The 23,021-nt window shown below is 42.4% G+C and overlaps 1 protein-coding gene across 1 annotated transcript in view; it reads right to left on the bottom strand.

The window, feature by feature from the left end:
• Window positions 1–22,617, bottom strand: part of LOC139550734 (junctophilin-1-like) — a 28,450-nt gene extending 5,833 nt beyond the window's left edge. The window contains exons 1-3 of the mRNA XM_071361843.1: window positions 21,964–22,617; window positions 12,654–13,416; window positions 1,296–1,414 (exon numbers count right to left, since the gene is read on the bottom strand). Coding sequence (XP_071217944.1) covers window positions 1,296–1,414; window positions 12,654–13,416; window positions 21,964–22,342 — 1,261 coding nt within the window. The 5' untranslated portion in view covers window positions 22,343–22,617. The remainder of the gene's footprint in view (window positions 1–1,295; window positions 1,415–12,653; window positions 13,417–21,963) is intronic.
• Window positions 22,618–23,021: the final 404 nt, after the last annotated feature.

The following is a 23,021-nucleotide window of genomic DNA, read 5'->3' as shown; positions in this document are numbered from 1 at the left end:
ATACAGTCCTTTTATCTATACTTAGTCAATTTGTAGCATGTACACAGTGATCTAATATCTCAACGTTTTGAATGAATGCTGTGTGTTTATCACTATCAACAAACACTCAAGTATTTAGTGCTGAATCCTAATTTGAGATACAGAGATACACACACCTACATATTATTTTGTGTTGCTTTTGGTGAATCATAAATTCACATTTATTCATTGTCAGTTAGCTCATTGTTAGGATGCCTTTTCTGTGTCCATGATTTCACATATCAAGTATTTGTTCCTTAATGGAGTTTCAAAGCTGTCCCAGTTGGTTTATGATACCGATTAAAGGTTCCAAGCAATCTCGACATTCTCCTGACCACTGATGAGGCCAACGCTGTAACACAGCTGACACGAGCTCACAAGCCAACAAAGTTAACACCTTTCTGACGCAAGCAGTGTTATCAAATGGAATCATGGTTCATAATATTACATTTGTTCTACTATTACTAGCAAGTGCTAAGATCACTTACTACATCTCTACAAGCTCAGCAGTTGTTCATAAAAAGCTCATCAAAGCACAACGGTAAATAATTAAGACATTTATGGGGCATTAAGAAAAAGTTATAAGGCATCATTCAAATGAAATAGATTACAGATTGCAGGCAGGCTGGCTAATGAACCTGGTTGTTAGGAGTCAGTGATCTACACTATCCTGATGTCAGGTCAAGTGTCACAGATTTAGCAAGGCTATATGGGCCAGACCTGAGCAAGACCATGTGGTAAAAAGAGGAATGCTCAAAAAGCATAATGATATAAGACCACTGACCTTCATGCATACAGGAGCTGGACATGCATTAAAATGTAACACGAACACTGAAGAACCACCCTCTCATAAAACTAAGCAGGCTGACAAAAGTACCGATCTTATATATTTAAATAATTATCTTGCAGAAAAAAAGATATTCATTTGTAGAATAATATGCTGTACAGCGTACGTATACATACATACATCGATGCCACAAACATGTTCAATCTAATACAAAATATTGTACTCATAAATCTGTGACACTTGCTGTCCCCCTCAAATTTTTTTTATTTTTTTTATGAGGATAAAAAGACTCCAAGGTAAATTATACTAATGATATGTTCCTCCCTAAATAGATTAGCATTTAAACATTTGCATATACATCTGCCCCAGACAGAAAATAAAGAGAAACCCACAACCCAGACACAAAGGAAATTGGACAAAGGGGATTATAACAAGGGGCTGTGAGATAGATAGATAATGGGGCCTAGTTGGGTACAGTATGTTGGGTTACCTGGCTGATGGAAGTTGGGGGAAAGTTCCCTGGCCACTGCCCTGGCGATGTCGGAGTCCTGACTGGCTGACTGACCGGCCTTGTCAGCAGCGTCACCTTTAGTCCTGGCGTGAGCTGTTCTGGATGAATGCAAAGCAGAATAAGAGCTGGTTAGACTGGGAAGGGTACCTACCAAGGTTCAAATTGTATTTGTTAACTTTTACATACTTTGAGTGTTTGTTTGAGCATGTTGTTTGAGAGTGCAAGATCTGCAGGGTTTGCACTTCTGGGACTATTCTATTGGGTTCATTGCTCCAGACAAGCCCAATCAGACACAGCTAAACTGTAACAAATATTTCAAATACTACTTGAAGCCAGGTCTAAGAGGGTGAAGAAGCACTGCATGCCTCTGGGCCGTCCAGACAGCTTATAGGGTGGAGAGCTCAGTGATCCTACAGTGTTCCCAATAAATACTGTTGGAGCAACAGCTTTTTCCAACATTAAATTAAAACACGAAATAGTTTGACATGCCATATCCGTTGTGTGATATTCTATAGAAAGCGTTGTCATTCATCAAAACCATTATTTTTGTCATTTCTGATTAAACATTTTTTTTCAACTTCGATACAGTGCATTCGGGAAGTACACATTTTGTTACATTATAGCCTTATTCTAAAATTGATTTTTTTTTTTAAATCTTCAATCTACAACACCCCATTATGACAAAGCGAAAACAGGTTTTTCGATTTTTTTGCAAATATATAAAAAATGTAAAACAGATACCTTATTTATAAAAGAATTCAGACCCTTTGCTATGAGTTTCAAAAATGAGTTCAGGTGCATCTTGTTTCCATTGATCACCCTTGATGTTTCTACAACTTTATTGGAGTCCACCTGTGGTAAATTCAATTGATTGGACATGATTTGGAAAGGCACACACCTGTCTATATATGGTCCCACAGTTGACGATGCATGTCTGAGAAAAAACCAAGCCATGAGGTGGAAGGAATTGTCCGTAGAGCTCCGAGACAGGATTGTGTTGAGGCACAGACCTGCGGCAGGGTACCAAAAAAAATCTGCAGCATTGAAGGTCCACAAGAACACAGTGGCCTCCATCATTGTTAAATGGAAGAAGTTTAGAACCACCAAGACTCTTTCTAGAGCTGGCCGTCCGGCCAAACTGAGAAATCGAGGGAGAAGGGCCTTGGTCCGGGAGGTGACCCAGAACCCAATGGTCACTGACAGAGCTCCAGAGTTTCTCTGTGGATATGGGAGAACCTTCCAGAAGGACAACCGTCTCTGCAGCACTCCACCAATCAGGCCTTTATGGTAGAGTGGCCAGACAGAAGCCACTTCTCAGTAAAATGCACGACAGCCCACTTGGAGTTTGCCAAAAGGCACCTAAAGGACTCTCAAAGCATGAGAAACAAGATTATCTTTGACGTGAATGCCAAGCGTCACGTCTGGTGAAAACTGGGCACCATCACTACGGCGAAGCATGGTGGTGGCAGCATCATGCTGTGGAGATGTTTTTCAGCGGCAGGGACTGGGAGACTAGTCAGGATCGAGGGAAATATGAACGGAGCAAAGTACAGAGAGATCCTTGATGAAAACCTGCTCCAGAGCGTTCAGGACCTCAGACTGGGGCGAAGGTTCACCTTCCAACAGGACAATGACCCTAAGCAAGACAACGCAGGAGTGGCTTCGGGACAAGACTCTGAATGTTCTTCAGTGACCCAGCCAGAGCCCGGACTTGAACCCGATCTAACATCTCTGGAGAGATCTGAAAATATCTGTGCAGCAACACTCCCCATCCAATATGACAGAGCTTGAGAGGGCCTGCAGAGACGTATAGGAGAAACTCCCCAAGTACAGATGTGCCAAGCTTGTAGCGTCATACCCAGAAGGCTCTAGGCTGTAATCACTGCCAAAGGCGCCTCAACAAAGTACAGTTGTGGCCAAAAGTTTTGAGAATGACACAAATATTAATTTCCACAAAGTCTGTGTCTTTGTCTTGTCTGTGTCTTTAGATATTTTTGTCAGATGTTACTATGGAATACTGAAGTATAATTACAAGCATTTAATAAGTGTCAAAGGCTTTTATTGACAATTACATGAAGTTGATGCAAAGAGTCAATATTTGCAGTGTTGAACATTCTTTATCAAGACCTCTGCAATCCGCCCTGGCATGCTGTCAACCTGGCCGTGCTGCTGCTCCAGTTTCAACTGTTCTGCCTGCGGCTATGGAACCCTGACCTGTTCACCGGACGTGCTACCTGTCCCAGACCTGCTGTTTTCAACTCTCTAGAGACTGCAGGAGCGGTAGAGATACTCTTAATGATCGGCTATGAAAAGCCAACTGACATTTACTACTGAGGTGCTGACTTGCTGCACCCTCGACAACTACTGTGATTATTATTATTTGACCATGCGGGTCATTTATGAACATTTGAACATCTTGGCCATGTTCTGTTATAATCTCCACCCGGCACAGCCAGAAGAGGACTGGCCACCCTTCATAGCCTGGTTCCTCTAGGTTTCTTCCTAGGTTTTGGCCTTTCTTGGGAGTTTTTCATAGCCACCGTGCTTCTACACCTGCATTGCTTGCTGTTTGGGGTTTTAGGCTGGGTTTCTGTACAGCACTTTGAGATATCAGCTGATGTACGAAGGGCTATATAAATAAATTTGATTTGATTTGATTTGTCAATTAACTTCTGGGTCACATCCTGACTGATGGCAGCCCATTCTTGCATAATCAATGCTTGGAATTTGTCAGAATTTGTGGGGTTTTGTTTTTCTACCCGCCTCTTGAGGATTGACCACAAGTTCTCAATAGGATTAAGGTCTGGGGAGTTTCCTGGCCATGGACACAAAATATCAATGTTTTGTTCCCCAAGCCACTTAGTTATTGCCTTATGGCAAGGTGCTCCATCATGCTGGAAAAGGCATTGCTCGTCACCAAACTGTTCCTGGATTTTTGGGAGAAGTTGCTCTTGGAGGATGTGTTGGTACCATTCTTTATTCATGGCTGTGTTCTTAGGCAAAATTGTGAGTGAGCCCACTCCCTTGGCTGAGAAGCAACCCCACACAAGCTTTTTTCCGGATGCCCCAAACAATCGGAAAAGGGATTCATCAGAGAAAATTACTTTACCTCAGTCCTCAGCAGTCCAATCCCTGTACCTTTTGCAGAATATCAGTCTGTCCCTGATGTTTTTCCTGGAAAGAAGTGGCTTCTTTACTGCCCTTCTTGACACCAGGCCATCCTCCAAAAGTCTTCGCCTCATTGTGCGTGCAGATGCACTCACACCTGCCTGCTGCCATTCCTGAGCAAGCTCTGTACTGCTGGTGCCCCGATCCCGCAGCTGAATAAACTTTAGGAGCGGTCCTGGCGCTTGCTGGACTTTCTTGGGCGCCCTAAAGCCTTCTTCACAACAATTGAACCGCTCTCCTTGAAGTTCTTGCAATTTTACTGTCAGCAATATCCTTGCCTGTGAAGCCCTTTTTGTGCAATGCAATGATGACTGCACGTGTTTCCTTGCAGGTAACCATGGTTGACAGAGGAAGAACAATGATTCCAAGCACCACCCTCCTTTTGAAGCTTCCAGTCTGTTATTCGAACTCAATCAGCATGACAGAGTGATCTCCAGCCTTGTCCTCGTCAACACTCACACCTGTGTTAACGAGAGAATCACTGACATGATGTCAGCTGGTCCTTTTGTGGCAGGGCTGAAATGCAGTGGAATTGTTTTGGGGGGATTCAGTTAATTTGCATGGCAAAGAGGGACTTTGCAATTAATTGCAATTCATCTGATCACTCTTCATAACATTCTGGAGTATATGCAAATTGCCATCATACAAACTGAGGCAGCAGACTTTGTGAAAATGTATGTGTGTGTCATTCTCAAAACTTTTGGCCACGACTGTACTGACTAAAAGGTCTGAATAATTATGCAAATGTGATATTTAATTTTTTAATTTTTTTATACATTTACTACAATTTCTAAAAACCTGTTTTTGCTTTGTCAATTTGGGGTATTGTGTGTAGATTGATGAGGGAATACAAACAATTTAATCCATTTTAGAATAAGGCTATAACATAACAAATTGTGGAAAAAGTCAAGGGGGTTGAATACTTTCCGAATGCACTGTATACACTATATATACAAAAGTATGTGACCACCCCTTCAAATTAGGGGATTCGGCTTTTTCAGCCACAACCGTTGATGACATGTGTATAAAATCGAGCACACAGCCATGCATTTCCCTTAGACAAACATTGGCAGTAGAGTAGCCCGTACTGAAAAGCTAAGTGACTTTCAATGTGGCACAGTCATAGGATGCCAAGTCAGTTCGTCAAATTTCTGCCCTCTAGAGCTGCCCCGGTCAACTGCAAGTGCCGTTTTTGTGAAGTGGAAACGTCTAAGAGCAACAACGGTTCAGCCGCGAAGTGGTAGGCCTCACAAGCTCACAGAATGGGACCGCAGAATGCTGAAGTGCATATCGCGTAAAAATCATCCGTCCTCGGTTGCAACACTCACTACCGAGTTCCAAACTGCCTCTGGAAGCAACGTCAGCACAAGAACTGTTCGTCGGGAGCTTCATGAAATGGGTTTCCATGGCCGAGCAGCCGCACACAAGCCTAAGATCACAATGCCAAGTGTCGGCTGGAGTGGTGTAAAGCTCACTGCCATTGGACTCTGGAGCAGTGGAAACGTATTCTCTGGAGTGATGAATCATGCTTCACCATCTGGCAGTCTGACGGACGAATCTGGGTTTGGCGGATGCCAGGAGAATGCTACCTGCCCGAATGCATAGTGCGAACTGTAAAGTTTGGTGGAGGAGGAATAATGGTCTGGGGCTGTTTTTCATGGTTCAGGCCCCTTAGTTCCAGTGAAAGGAAATCTTAATGCTGCAAAATACAATGACATTCTAGACGATTCTATGCTTCCATTTTATTGCAACAGTTTGCGGAACAACCTTTCCTGTTTCAGCATGACAATGACAATGCACAATGGACCAATGCACAAAGCTTTGGTCCATACAGAAATGGTTTGTCGAGATCGGTGTGGAAGAATTTGACTGGCCTGCACAGAGCCCTGACCTCAACCCCATCGAACACCTTTAGGATTAATTGGAACGCCGACTGCGAGCCAGGCCTTATCGCCCAACATCAGTGTCCGACCTCACTAATGCTCTTGTGGCTGAATGGAAGCAAGTCCCCACAGCAATGTTCCAACAACTAGTGGAAAGCCTTCCCAGAAGAGTGGAGGCTGTTATTGCAGCAAGGGGGGACCAACTCCATATTAATGCCCATGATTTTGGAATAAGATGTTCGAGAGCAGATGTCTACATACTTTTGGTCATGTAGTGTATGTGTTGCATTTACTTTCTCTCAAGTATTTTCTTTTTTCAAAACAAACCATTTACATGCGATGACCAACGGAATACAATAATATACTTCTTTATATTTATCATGATTTATTTCAATGGTACAGTGATACAAGACCTTCAAGGTTAGTTCAATGATGTTTCTTTATAAACAGCTCAATAAGAGGTAGTTGGTTTTACGTCTGTTTGTATAAGTGTCCTTCAGGGCCTCTGAATACAGAGCGCAGGACGATTCACACTGTGTCTCTTGAACTGAATGTATCCTTTCAACATCTTTGAGGTGTTCACTTTTTTGAATTAAGGTGGATATAAATGAAAGTTATACTTCAGACATGTTTGACACCGATGAAGCTCACAAAGACGAAACATTTGCTTTTTCAACCTTCAAGATTGTGGACCTTCTCTTTTTCAACTACTGACTATGAATGGGCATTTCACCAACTTTAGGGGGCACATGACTACAGAACCTTAATGTGCATTGAGGAGTCAATATTATGTGCAATTGGCTTTGCTACCTGTAAACAGCTGACAGTCTTGCAGACAGTGAATCAGTGTGAATAATGAGAACTTCATATGCATATAGAGTCGTTGTGATGTTGAATGAATCATGGGTATGGGGTTAGTTGTGCTGCGGGACAGGGTAAGTTGAGCCGCCTACACATTTCTTTAACTTAACACCAGGGCCTGGCCTATCTCATGTCCCAGAGATAATCCCTTGCATTACACCTGGGAAGAAAACACTTACATTTGCTCAATTTACCCCATGGTCATTGGCTCAATTTACCCCAAGGCAAACATTTTGACTATATTAGCCCACACAGCTACAAGGATGCACTTTGATGCTAGGTTTAGGACCTCACATTGAAGCGTATAGAGATCCCAACTAACGTATAGAACAATCTTCAAATTATTTACTTTGGTTTAGATACAAGCATCATGAAACCTCTAACACAAATTAATTTGACTTGGTGAATTTTCTTTTGGGGGGGCCGAAATTGCTTAGGACTTTTCCCATGTGGTTTCTTCCTTCACAGACTATGAAATGATGACAGCTTCCTAAATATTTGGTCAAATTATCAATTTTGTGTATGATTTCCTAGAAACAAGGGTTAGCTCAATTTACCCCACTCTCCCTTACAACTTGTTGTACTCCTCATTGTAACTATGTAAGTATCGGTACAATTCTCTCTATAACAGAGTTGTGCCAAGAGATCACTTTTTTTGAACAAACTATGTTTTCAAATCTGTAATGTTTACATGAATTCCGATTATTTCCAGGTATACACAACATTCTGAAATATATGTAGATATCTTTTTCAGAAAGAATACTATGTTTCCTTTGTGATGCTGAATGTAAAAATAGGCTTAACTTACCCCACTATCCCATACTCATATCATTATCATCATGGAGTCATGATACGATTTAATGTGTGCTTCTTTATTAAAGCTTTGAAGCCTGTGAGCATAGGCTATACTACATCACGTGGCTTGGGGAGAAAATATAGCGAGCGAGGGCACATTGAAAAAAGGCGAATTTAACCAAGTTTAAGAAACTTTACTGGAAGCTTGTTAGCAAGTCTAAGGAGGGTTCTGAGGAAAGGTGAGTGATAAACTCTCCAACACCTAGTCCCAACCAGATAGACTGAGTAGTCCAACAGATGATAGTGGATGGTGGGACAGAGATGGGCTAATGTATCAGCTCAACTGCTGCTGTATTCCTGTAAACTGTTGATAAGCCAAGTCCTGCCTTGCCTTATTTAGTCAGAGCTCAGTGCTGACTGACACACTAGTGGCTGCTGGCCTCACATGTGAGCAGGGCACAGTTGGTACACACCGTCAGGTCTGGTCTAGGAACTGCTTGCCCTCCTTCATCTCTCCCCCCTCTCTCTCTCCATCTCTCTCTCTACTCCCTCCCTTCTTTGCTCCCCTGGGCTTCCACCCAGATGATGGGAAAAGTGACGCAAACCGAACCCAGTCTGCACTTTCCAAAGCTCTTACCACGCTTATCAACTCAGACACATAAGTCTTCAAAGACCGAAACCTTAATTTTAGACATTCTGCCTCTGACACATTTATATTTCATGACGGGAGGAGTTGTTGTGGTGTTGACATATGAGAGCCCTCATTAAAATTCATACAGATGCCAGAAAATCAGGATAAAGAACATGCTAATGAGTGGTTCTCATCAGAGAAGAAGATTATGAGGAAAGGGGGATGGGTGGGCATGATATGGCAATAAAGTCTCTATTTTGATACTTTAAACAGATATGGGTGTTTTACATGGTAGTATATCATTTAATCTCTGTGCTTTGCATTCAGTGAGGGATAATCAACGAGGGGCTATGTGTTCTCTGGAAAATAATGCACAATGTGGAAGGTGTGTTCCACCACGCATTAGTGGAGTGTAATTGACCTTCCACGGAGTTGCATTATTTTCCAGAGAATTCATGGAGCCCTGAGTTGATTATCCCTTTTATACCATGGCTATGAATTAACATATTTGCCTCTAGAAATGTATTCATTTGCCAGTATAAATTTGGCAACATCCACTGAAGTAGTAATTAAGTTTACTATCTAGCTAGAAAGCTACAGTAGTTGCCTTGGTAACCAACCAGACTTGCTAGTTTAGCTAACCAAACCATCATCCTAGCTTGCTATTATGAAAATCGAATTCAACAATGCCAATAATGTTTTTAATTCGACCTTTGCTTTCAAAAGCAGCTCAAAAATAGAACATGTAAGAATGAACTTCATAGCCATTGAATTATACCATGCAATTATACCGTGCATTATAGGAAAATAATGCACGCTCTAGAATGCCCTTCAGAAACGAGTGTTTAACAACCCCCATGCTATAAAAGGACAATAAAGCAGTAAATCAATGTTGTTTAATGTAGCGTTGAAAGTAAACATAATTTACTGTTGTCCAAGTGATAGACAAGATGGGCTACTAACAACATGATTGTTTTCTCTCTAAGTGAGTCTTTATTTCTAATTCAACTTTAATTTAATTTGGAATAATTCCAAGTCCACGGCATGTCATGACGACTTTTTAGACCATGGGCTCTATTTTAACAAACCTAATGCAATGGTAAATCTAAGCGCTGGCAGTAGTGCTATAGGTCCGGAGGGGTGTCAGAAATATTTTTGCTATGTTCACAGCCATTATAATGAGCGCAATAGTTAGCGGTAGCTCTAAAGGCCTGGGTTTTCTGAGAACAGGAAGATTGGAATAATAATATTGAATGTATTAAAATAAATGACCGTAACCAAAGTAACAAACATTGTAGATTAGAAATGATAGGAATTAACGGTAAATGTACTACTGGTGATATATGTAATGAAAAATGGATATACACTAACAATCAAACGCAAACAATTCACACAATGACATTATGAAACAACGAATGTGCACAAATTGGCAGGAGAGAGCGCATTCTGGAGAGAGAAGTGCATTTTGCATCTGGGCGAATGGTCAATCCGACGTCTGCATTGGCCATGAAGCATTTACGGTGATATGGCCTCAGCAGAAGTCAGTGCATTCATACTTTTTGCGCTTCGCAGAACGTGCAGAGCTGTTGTCAAGGAAGTGAGTTTGTGTTTATATAGGATGTAGCGCCCCCACCTACCGTCAACCAATCATATCAATGCGGAGCTATACAGAGCCCTCTGCATTGTTACAACATTTGGGAGGCCATGGCGGTGCAGTACAGAGCTCGATTTGGCCTCTGCATGCCTTCATGCAAAGCCTTCGACCACATTTTCGAATCAAGGATAAATTAGCCTTTAGTCTAGGCCTCCGCAATCAATTAGTTCACTGAGATGGGAGCAAATATATATATATAGTAACTATAGTGTATAACTATAGTGTATATATATTTGTTAGTGCTCAACTAAAACACTCTCGGTCAACCAACCAGCGGCGGGTCTGGGGGGGCCCAGTGCCCATGTGACAACAATTTTGGACCCCCCTGTGGCCCCCTTAAATGTGGAGTATGAAATAATTTTTACATAACAAATTTTTGTTATCATTATTTTTTTACATCCGTTATTAGACAGTGGCAACGATGATGATTATGAACATGGTATTTTGCCTGCTAATGCCTGCAATGCAGTGAAGAAAACGATGACAACAATAATGTAACTGGCCCCTCTAACAGTACAACTGGCCACAGCTTGGCCCCCCCCCCCAGTTGAAATGGTCACTGCAACCAACAGCCTAACGACCACACAATCGACCAGTCAACTAATTGGGGTCAGCCCTAGTTAACAGTCAACATTGTTGTAATTGGCTTCAACCAGTATGGGCCTTTACACATCGCACTTCTCAAATAAAAAAATACTAGGCTCCCGTAAATTCAATTGTATGTGTGAGGCACATTCTCAATAAGCAAGATCTAGCCTAGGCCTACCGTTTATATGGCGTTATTGGACTGACAAAATGTATTTGCTTATGTTTGGAGGAGCGCGTCTTTAGAAATGGGGATGGCTACAAGCAAAATGGACTATGCACTGCAGGTAGGCCTATGTGAAATGTGAATAATGCAAAAGCCTCAAGAGTAGACCATTTAGTAACCTTTTATAGATAGGCTACTTGGCTAACGCATGGCCATGATAAGAAAGATACCAGACGCATTGCTGTTGAACAAGCTTTTGTTATAATAGCGTAAGGGTATCCTACTAAGGGCTTCGTTTTTTTATCAAACGAAATGGAAAACAAGAAATTGTTACAGGAAAATAATTTAAATGTTTCTAAATAAGTGTGTCACCAGATTATCTCATCTCTCGTTCCATGATAGGCATATAGCCTACATGGATTTTTTTTTTACGTACATCCCAAAAAATGTAATAGTCTACATGGACAAAAGGGGTTCATTGCTCACTGTTTTGCTGCTGCCAACTTTTTATAAAACTTTTGTGATTAAAATTAATTTCAGTGGTCTCATAAACCAAACCATTTATCGATAGTCTTGGCAACTTGGCGAATGCATTGGGGATGACAAAAAACAGCTAGGATAGGCTATGCTTGGTTTTTAATCAAATTAAACGAAATGGGAAAAAACATTAGTTTTTTATGTTTCTAAATATGAGGTTTACAAGCACAAAAGCACATATCTCTCGTTCTATGTGCATATGGGCACTGTGCCTCACGGCTGGATAGGCTGCGCTTCCTTTGTCATAATCTATGCCATAACCAACCGCGTTATCGCAAAGACCAGCTTTCGGGTTGTCTTAAATATCCCCACCAGCGCGTAATTGGGCAAACAATGGCGCTGGAGGGAATGGCGGCCGTTTTACGGGCTCCTGGCCAATTTTATTATTTTGTGTATTATTTGGCTGATCGGGTTAAATTGAACCCAATCAGCAGATCTGATCTGGAAGTTTGTTGGTCAAGCCAACTCCATCTGTCTTGCTATGTGAAATTAATCAGTCTAAACACAATTAGGTTACTGGGTGTGTGTGTGTGTGTGTGTGTGTGTGTGAGAGAGAGAGAGAGAGAGAGAGAGTGAGTGAGAGAAAGAGTTGGAGAATGTTGGAGAGAGATGGGAGAGGTAGGATGAGGTGACATCAATAAAAACCTGACGCCTCATTGAGAATCCCAACCTGTCAGCCATTCAACTTAACCCAATCAGCAGACCTAACCTGGAAACCCATGCAGCAGTAGGATTATTTACCACCAACAACACCACAACATTGGTGTCCAAAATGGCACCCTATTCCCCATATGGAAAAGTCTGAAAGGGATCCTTGGGATGTCCCAACTCTGACGTCATCCCATTGAAGTTGACATTTAAAACGGTTAAGGTAAGGATTAAGGTTAGGGAAGGGTTATGGTTAGGGTTTAGGGTAAGTATGTCCCAAGAATCCCAGATAGCACTAACCTTCCCCATATAGTGCACTACTTTTGACCACGGCCAATAAGGCTCTAGTCAAAAGTTGTCCATAGAGTGTCAATTCGGACGCAACCATACACATTGAGAAACTGATTACCTTGATGTGGCTATTTCTACTTTTGTTCTGGCAATAGCTGCTGCCCGTATGGCTCCTTCCACAGCCCGATCCACTTTCTGTTTGGTTTTGGTGTTTTTGAGAGGAATGAGCTGCTTCTTGATGCCTCGCGCCAACACATTGCTTTTATACTTCCCCTCTTCTTTGATGCCGTCTGGGAACATTGTGCATCCGTAGCCATGGCGTTTGTTGTTCATCCACTCACCCTCATACTTCATCCCGTTGGTACGCTCGCTGACACCAAAGCCGTTCCGCTTGTCATTCTTCCACTCCCCCATGTAGGACTCTGTGGTGGTGGCATCTACATTGTCCTCCAGGGGCATGTACTCATCAACTCCATCTCCAAAGCTGATGGTGGAGTTGGCATCACTGGAGCTGATTCGGCTGATGGAGCTGGCGGCATCACTGGGGGCAGAGCTGCGTTTGCTCGATATGGACGACCTGGAGTCTGACTTTCGGAGGTTTCTGAGGCTTCCGAACAGGGACCCTCTACGAAACAGGCCCTTTTTCTTCTCACCTTCGCCTTCACTGTGGAAGTTGAGAACAAAGCCTCCTCTGATGCCGGCAGGGCTGTCTGACAGGTCAAGGTTGGCATGGAGGACGGTGCCGTTGCTCTGTTCGCTGCGGAGCGAGGCCAGAGAGGTTCGGAGAGGCGAACGAATAACCGTAGCCATCCCGTAAGGCACACTTTGTCTCACACCGTATCCGTGTCGCATTCCTCCTGTCCATTGCCCCTGGTATGTACCTGTTAGGATAACAAAAAAATTCAAGAATGAATACAAAAAGTAAGAAAATAATGAACTAGATTTTTGTCATGATCACAGAATAATCACTTGGCGTACAACATTTTAATATTAGAGTTGATTAGAAAATCTATTTACACTGGCCCAATGTCGATTCAAGGAATTGAAGTGGAAAACATATCTACAAGTCCATAATATCCCTGTTACATTGGGAACTTTCCATTGAAAGGATAAAAATCACATCCAATACCTAATTTTACCCAGGTACTGTGATTCTCCTGTCAGTCAGACAGAGCTGTGTTTCCAAGCCACATACAAGATACCATGTCCATGATGAGATTCATATTTCAGTCTTTGTATCATGATTTACTATCACTTCATCATTTGCTATTAATATACTCTTGGCGTTATGCCAAACCAGGCAGTCTTTAGTCGTTTCTACACTTGACATTTACATGCGATTTCTGCTATCAAAATACGAAGATCGCATTGAAAAGATGGGTCCAGACCAATGTTCCCTCAAAAAAATTTCGGCACTGACCAAATTTAAGGTCTGCTGAGCGCAAACTTGAATGTTGTGAAAATTCTGTCCAACTTCCGGTGTGGGAATTTACTGTGAACACTGAGGCTGTACCTGCTTTGTTACAGTTTTAACAGTGGCAAAGTAGGCTACTGTGGTTATTTGGTCATAATGTAGGCCTACCAGAGTGGACTACCATCTAGCCAGCTAGCTAATATTTAGAAGAAAATAATTGTTTGGCTAGAGTTATGCTAACCCATTTGCAATCCCTTTAGCATTGCTTGCTATCTTGCTGGCTAGCTACAGAGGTTGTTGTGTTATTATCATATTTTGCGTAGTCCACCATTTGTAGAATGCATACTGGCCTTTGAATATAGAGCAGGAAAAGGGAATCCAGACACACTGTGGTGTAGATGCATGACACATTTGGAGTTCCATGATCAGAATACTAAAGCTGCATGAACTGTCAAGTCTAGACATGGCCTTTATGGTAGTAGACATACTAGACAAGCATAGGGTACCACTGGTATATCATTTAAGTTATGTACCAGTGGTGTGTTGCACTGTTTGTTTAGGTTATGGAAAGGTGGCAAGAATGAAGCCATTACTATGTAGTGCCCTTATGCATGATTAGATGGGGCCTATTGAGGTTACAACAAGTGCAGTTGTCCAAATATGTTAGCCTTAAAATATTTTGTAAGATGAGCTCCCACCCACCGTAACAACTTATCCTGCAACAGGTCGTGGCATGGAGTTCAGGAGGGACTGGGAAGTGTAGGCTACTTATTCTACACCCCAATCCCAAATCAACCACTAGGCCCTATGTACTTGTGGAGATCTAATACCATTTTATTGGTATTGAAGCAATGTAGTGAAACGTCCACCTAGCCTATCAGAGGGCAAGTTTGAGCTATTAGCATATTGCTTACACCTGTCAAATCCTCTGTGATCTCCACAAATGCATAGGGATCTAGGGGTTGATTTGGCATTCCTTATGCCTCCTGCACACAGGATCCATTGGAAGAACTGCAGTTCGGCAGAAGTCACTCATTTCAAACATCGCTCAGTTGGAAGTAAAACACCGCTGTCACACTAACAGTAACGTTGAACCCACCACCATAACACTAACTGACTTGACATCCTCACAACCTCAGTTGACACTCCAACTGTATTTTTGGCATTCAGATATTTGTTTGAAGGTGGAAGTGCAAAATAGATAATTGTGATATCTCAAGCCTTCCCACCATTTCAGCGACTAAAGGGGGGTCTACATTTCTAAATGCATACTGCATTCTGGTGTGCACTCAAGGCGATATGCCCTTTCTGTCCATCATAGCTTCCACAGAGAATAATGTACTATTTTAAAAGATGGAAGTAACTTGAGACATTGGGAAGTTTGTTGGTCATGCCAAACTTAACTTCATCTGTCTTGATATGTGAAATGAATCAGTCTAAACACAATTAGGTTACAGAACAAAATCACTCTGAACACATTAGGAGGATAGATTATGGCACTTTTTGTCAGTGACTAGTATTTATATTTCGTTGAGTGACACTCCCACTGTCCCACAGATTCCTATGCTGACTGATCCTATGCTGACTCAGGTACCCAGGGGCGTCAATTGGGTATGGCAGTCATACTCTAGCTCAACACCAACAATTTAAAATAGGCTAATAAAATCATTCCAATCCCGATTAAAAGACTAATGCAGTTTAGCAGTATTAGCGAGCTGACTTTAGGACCATGCATACGCCTGGGAGCTGGAGGGAAGGCTGGCTATCTTTATGGAAAGCGCATCAATGCTGCTGCAGTGAACAGCGCAACTTTTTCATAAAACAGTGCAGAGCAGTGGAGATGGGGAGGCCCAACATCCTCAATGAATTTCATAAAAGTTGTAAAACATTTAAAAAGTTATCATTTTTAGATAAAACTATACTAAATATATTCACATCACCAAATAATTGATTAAAACACACTGTTTTACAATGGTCTTTGGTAGCCTCAACAGCACTCCGTAGGCTGGCACCATGGTGTAGCTGGAGGACAGCTAGCTTCCATTCTCCTCTGGGTACATTGACTAAAAATACAAAACCTAGGAGTCTCATGGTTCTCACCTCCTTCCATAGACTTACACAGTAATTATGACAACTTCCGGAGGACGTCCAACAATCTATCAGAGCTCTTGCAGCATGAACTGACATGTTGTCCACCCAATCAAAGGATCAGAGAATGAATATAGTACTGAAAGCATAAGCTACAGCTAGCTAGGACTGCAGTGCATAAAATGTGGTGAGTAGTCCCTACACCTGCAATAACATCTGCTAAACACGTGTATGTGACAAATCAAATTTGATTTGACTCAGAGAGAAAGAAAATAGTTGGAACAGTTTTTAACAAATTAATTTCTTCCAAGGTGAAGTAGAGGCAAGAGAGAGAGAGAGTGATTTTGTCATTTCACTTTCAGTATCACTTACTAGTTTAGCTTACTCAAACACCCACCTCAAACAGAGGGATGCTATGTTAGCTAGCTGGATATGACTATCCAACACAACACTGGAACTCCTCCAAGTCAAGGTAAGCTTTTGGTTTGACTAATTTATTGCCACTGGGGCCCCCCGGTGTAAGTGCTAAAGTGCTTACTGACTGTACACTGTATGATGGTAGCGGGTTTACTAATGCGTTAAATCAAATCAAATCAAACCTTATTTGTCATATGCGCCGAATACAACAAGTGTAGACCTTACCGTGAAATGCTTACTTACAAGCCCTGGACCAACAGTGCAGTTCAAGAAGAGTTAAGAAAATATTTACCAAATAAACTAAAGTAAATCATAATAAAGAGTAACACAATAAAATAACAATAACGAGGCTATATACAGGGGATACCGGTACCGAGTCAATGTGCGGGGGTACAGGTTAGTCGAGGTAATTTGTACATGTAGGTAGGGATGAAGTGACTGCATAGATAATAAACAGCAGTATCAGCAGTGTACAAATGGAAGGGGGGGTGTCAATGTAAATAGTCCGGTGGCCATTTTATTAATTGTTCAGCAGTTTTATGGCTTGGGGATAGAAGTTGGTAAGGAGCCTTTTGGTCCGAGACTTGGCGCTCCGGTTCCGCTTGCCGTGCGGTAGCAGAGAGAACAGTTTATGGAGTCTCTGACAAATTTTGGGGCTTTGCTCTGCTACTGCCTATTATATAGGTCCTGGATGGCAGGAAGCTTGGCCTCAATGATGTACTGGGCCGTACGCACTGCCCTCTGTAGCGCCTTACAGTCAGATGCCGAGGAGTTGCCATACCAGGCAGTGATGCAACCAGTCAGGATGCTCTCAATAGTGCAGCTGTATAACTTTTTGAGGATTTGGGGACCCATGCCATGTCTCCTGAAGGGAACAAGGTGTTGTCGTGCCCTCTTCATGACTGTCTTGGTGTGTTTGGACCATGATAGTTCGCTGGTGATGTGGACACCAAGGAACTTGAAACTCTCGACCCGCTCCACTACAACCCCATCGATGTTAATGGGGGCCTGTACAGGCCGCCTTTTCCTGTAGTCCACGATCAGCTCCTTTGTCTTGCTCACATTGAGGGAGAGGTTGTTGTCCTGGTACTACACTGCCAGGTCTCTGACCTCCTCCCTATAGGCTGTCTCATCGTTGTCGGTGATCAGGCCTACCACTGTTGTGTCGTCAGCAAACTTAATGATGGTGTTGGAGTCGTGTTTGGCCACGCAGTCATGGGTTAACAGGGAGTATAGGAGGAGACTAAGTACACACCCCTGAGGGGCCTCAGTGTTGAGGATCAGCGTGGCAGACGTGTTGTTGCGTACCCTTACTACCTGGGGATGGCCCATCAGGAAGTCCAGGATCCAGTTGCAGAGGGAGGTGTTTAGTCCCAGGGTCCTTAGCTTAGTGATGAGCTTCGTTGGCACTATGGTGTTTAACGCTGAGCTGTAGTCAATGAACAGTATTCTGACATACTGTAGGTGTTCCTTTTGTCCAGGTGGGAAAGGTCAGTGTGGAGTGCGATTGAGATTGCATCATCTGTGGATCTGTTGGGGCAGTATGCAAATTATGGTGGGCCTAGAGTATCCGGGAAGATGCTGTTGATGTGAGCCATGACCAGCATTTTAAAGCTCTTCACGGCTACCGACGTGAGTGCTACGGGGCGGTAATCATTTAGGCAGGTTACCTTCACTCCCTTGGGCACAGGGACTATGTTGGTCTGCTTGAAACATGTAAGTATTACAGACTTGGTCAGAAAGAAGTTGAACATGTCAGTGAAGACACTTGCTAGTTGGTCCGTGCATGCTTTGAGTACACGTCCTGGTCCTGGTAATCCGTCTGGCTCCGCGGCTTTGTGAATGTTGACCTGTTTAAAGGTCTTGCTCACATCGGCTACCGAGAGCGTTATCACACAGTCGTCCAGAACAACTGGTGCTCTCATGCATGCTTCAGTGTTGCTTGCCTCTAAGCAAGCAGAAAAGGCATTTAGCTCATCTGGTAGGCTCGTGTCACTGGGCAGCTCGCATCTGGGTTTCCCTTTGTAGTCTGTAATAGATTTCAAGCCCTGCCACATCCGACGAGCATCAGAGCCGGTGTAGTAGAATTCAATCTTAATCCTGTATTGACGCTTTGCTTGTTTGATGGTTCGTCTGAGGGCATAGCAGGATTTCTTATAAGCGTCTGGATTAGAGTCCCGCTCCTTGAAAGTGGCAGCGCTAACCTTTAGCTCGATGCGGATGTTGCCTGTAATCCATGGCTTCTGGTTGGGATATGTACGTACGGTCAATGTGGGGACGATGTCGTTGATGCACTTATTGATGAAGCCGATGACTGAGGTGGTATTCTCCTCAATGCCATTGTGTAACGGATGTGAAATGGCTAGCTAGTTAGCGGTGGTGAGCGCTAGCAGCCTTTCAGTCAGTTACGTCACTTGCTCTGAAACCTAGAAGTAGTGGTTCCCCTTGCTCTGCAAGGGCCAAGGCTTTTGTGGAGCGATGGGTAACGATGCTTCGTGGGTGACTGTTGTTGATGTGTGCAGAGGGTCCCTGGTTCGCGCCCGGGTCGGGGCGAGGGGACGGACGTAAAGTTAAACTGTTACAATTGGATGAATCCCGGAACATATTCCAGTCTGTGCTAGCAAAACAGTCCTGTAGCGTAGCATCCCCTTCATCTGACCACTTCTGTATTGAGTGAGTCACTGGTACTTCCTGCTTTAGTTTTTGCTTGTAAGCAGGAATCAGGAGGATAGAATTATGGTCAGATTTGCCAAATGGAGGGCGGGGGAGAGCTTTGTATGCATCTCTGTGTCTGGAGTAAAGGTGGTCTATCGTTTTTTTCCCTCTGGTTGCAGATATGACATGCTGGTAGAAATGAGGAAAAACGGATATAAGTTTGCCTGCATTAAAGTCCCCGGCCACTAGGAGCGCCGCTTCTGGATGGGCATTTTCTTGTTTGCTTATGGCCTTATAGAGTTGGTTGAGTGCGGTCTTAGTGCCAGCATCCGTCTGTGGTGGGTCTACTCTACCCAAAATTACAACCAATTAATTGCAGCATTACCACAAAAATGGAAGAGGCAAGTAGAAGGGGAAAAAAGTAAGGAACTTGTATGTCGGCCCTGTATTAAAGAACATAAATGGTTAAAGAAAAGTGTGATAAATAAAAACATATACCAATTTCATTTAAGGACCAGAAAACTGACAGCTGTGCCATATAAATTGCAAAATAGTTGGGAAGAGATTTTTGATGTACCCATTCCATGGCACATGGTTTATGAATTGATACGCTAAACAACCCCGGATTCAAAACTTAGAATTTTTCAATTTAAATTATTATACGTATATGTAGCTCGTTCTTGGTCACAGGTCCAGGAATGGCTGAAGAATTGCAACATTTGCCTAGAACTAACGCTGCAGATAGCAATACTGGGTGATTTGAAAAGCCATAGTCAATCAATAATATAATTATTTTAGCAAAAAAATATATGTTTAATTTACAATCTATAGAAGCTATGAGAATAGAAATGTTCAGTACTTTTGTGAAGCATCACAGCACAGTTAAAAAATATATGGCAAATAGAAATCCAAAATGGATGATGTTGAGAGATAGATGGGAGGGGTTGAATGGAGCTGAAGGGTGGGACTAATAACAAGATAACCAATGTAAAACATACGGGGTCTGTAAAATGTATATAGGTTCAGAAATTTTGTGAAATAGCACAGTTACAAATAGAAATCAAACTGGATGGACATCAGAAATAGAGGAAGGACTAAAAACAAACAAAGTATAACTATTGTAAAATAGATTGTGTCTGTAAAGTAAAATGTGTATAAGATGTATAAACTGAAGGTAGAAGCCTAAGTGTTTATTAGTTTACTCCAATTGGGGGAAGGGTGGTAGGGTTTGCGGGGAATAATAAAGGTATATTCTTAAAAAAGTATGTATATCTATATAGGTATGTGTATGCATATATGTGTATGTGTATATGTATGCATATGTGTATGTATATGGATATATATATTTATCAAAAAAATATTTGGGGGATTGGAAATGATGCAGACAATTACATTGATGGAAGCAACAATCTATCCGCAATATTAAGCTGATCCACCCCTTAGAAGAAAAAAAAGTCATAGGCTAGGTTGTAGCAACCTCATAATGGGTATAGGGACAATTCTACTATCGTAGTAGCCTAAATCTGTCGCTGTTACAATGAACTGGGTGAATGGAATTCTCTAATAGAAATAAGGCCATGCTCATGAAAAGAAATGTGTCCTCCCTCATCTTAAAAGGCACCAACCGCCACTGGTGCAGAGGTAAAGATAGCTGTAGTAGATGGCTTTGGCTGGGCAACTGTTGTTTGACTTGACATGAAACTAAACTAGAGTTTTAATCCTGGTGCTGAGCTAGTGCGTAGCAGCTAATTCTTGTATGAGATGTATTTGTAGAATGTTAAGTCCCCCATTGACTGAGATGAATGAAGCTACAACAACAAGGTGATAATGGCTGGAGACAATTTTGCTTGTTTTTGCTGTTCTCCAAATAGAATTTGAACGTTTTTAAATTGTGTAGAAATGCAGTAAGGTTTAGCTGAAATGATGCCCCTGCAGGCACCTCTTGCTGCTTCAGACTGTCAGGAAATTGAACCAGTGAGTGACACATATGAGAGTACTAGACCCCAAGCACAAAAGAAAGCACTAGAAGACAAGCTTGCCCAGGGGGAACCGGCTAATGAAGTTTGCTCCGATTTTGTTGGCTCTGGACCTCAGACCTTCTGCAAATCCGGCCCTCAGACTGCAATCAATGTCCACCTTATATTTGGCAAATCTAATTATTATGATATGTGTTTATTATGCCACAGTATCTATTGATTATCACACTTCATGTAAAGTAAGATATTGTGGTGTGTTTATTACTGATCTATTAACATCTATTGAATTTCCTACAATCCATTCTTGCTTTCCCCTGTATTAATCAATATATAAAACCCCATCAATTAATGCTGAGTCACCAAAACTTTGATTTTTCTCCCTGGAATAGATATAACCTACAAGTTATATGCAACTGTGTGTGTATGACTTTGGTTGTGTGCCCTGACATTACAACCTCATCACCACTTCTGTCTCAAACACAATCTTTGAAAACATGTTTTTATATACTCTAAAACGACTTTCTATAGAAACTACTGTACAATCAATTACCATATTGCAACAAATGAACAAAGATCAATACAATAGGTATGTGCTTGAAAGGTCTTTGATTTTCAAGTGTGGCTGAGTGATGTTTCTATTTTTAGCCATGACCTCTATGGGAGAGCTCAGTGCTGACTGACCAGTCCAGTTTATATCAATAGAGCTCAGTGGTGTGGCACTGGCACATAGTTCAGGCAGGCTTCTCTACTCTTATCAAACTTTGATACAACTGAATTGCTCAACAACATTTGTGCCCCCTGCTACACTGTAAAAAGCGAGACTGGTCTTTCAAACGGCATTACATCTACTAACCACAAACTGTTACTGGCACTCTTACCTCCATCACCATACGTTTCAACTCCATATCCATCTTGTAGACCATTACTCCACGTCCCATCGTATCTGGCAGGCGTGTGGAGACTTTGCCGGACCCCGTATCTACCTTTCAATCCATGAGTCCATTCACCACGATAAATCCACCTTCCCTTCGATTCCACACCGAGTCCGTGTCGTTTCCCCTGTGCCCAGTAGCCCTGATACACGTTTCCACTGGGCCAGGTGTAAACCCCCACTACCTCGAAACCATTGTTCCAGGACCCGGAGTATTCGCCTTGGCCCTTGGGCCCGGTACAGACGCCATGCCCATGGGCTTTCCCATCCTCCCAGCCACCGCAATATGTGCCACCATCGTCAAAGTCGAACCGTCCGCCCGTCATTCAGATGATGAGGGGAGAAGAACGAGTCGCGGTAGCTGCCCAATATTGTGCTGTCGCTTGCGAGTCCAGAGCGGATTTTCAAAGAAAAGTAGGAGTGCTGAAGTGAGAGTCCGGTGGATACTGTGGTCGCACTGAGGTGTTGTTGTTCTAAGCAGAGATGAATGATTGTCACTGTGTGGATTTGTGGTAGTCGGCTAAAGCGGTACGTGGGAGGGAGAGAGAGAGCGCCACTACCGCTGCCAGAATAGCTCCTGGTTTATTTTATGATTCTCTCTCTCTCCCTCTCTCTCTCTCTCGCTCTCTCTCTCTGAGAGGGAGAGTTGATCTGTAGTTATAGATCAACCATTCGAGATCAACCTGTTCATCCATTAATTGATTGATTAATTATAATTCATTGTCAAAATCCGCAAAATCACCCCTGATTTTAATTGAGCCTTTCTGAAAATGTAGCTGTTAGATTTGGGAGATAATGAAATGAAAATGTCATGACATTATGACATTCAAAAGGTGAAATTATATCTGCTGTTATATTGGTTTCGAAGTTACATCGATGAAAACTATAGACTAACCCTACTTGATATTTCCTTATTGCTTCTAGTATTGGTGTCATTAGGTACCTGTGTGTAAACTCTGAGTGTTAAACCCATAGACGTAGAATCCCTCATTCTAGTTCTGTGGT

The sequence above is a fragment of the Salvelinus alpinus genome, chromosome 23, assembly GCF_045679555.1.
Source record: "Salvelinus alpinus chromosome 23, SLU_Salpinus.1, whole genome shotgun sequence".
Taxonomy (NCBI): Eukaryota; Metazoa; Chordata; class Actinopteri; order Salmoniformes; family Salmonidae; genus Salvelinus; species Salvelinus alpinus.
This window is presented reverse-complemented; position numbering and strand designations above follow the sequence as displayed.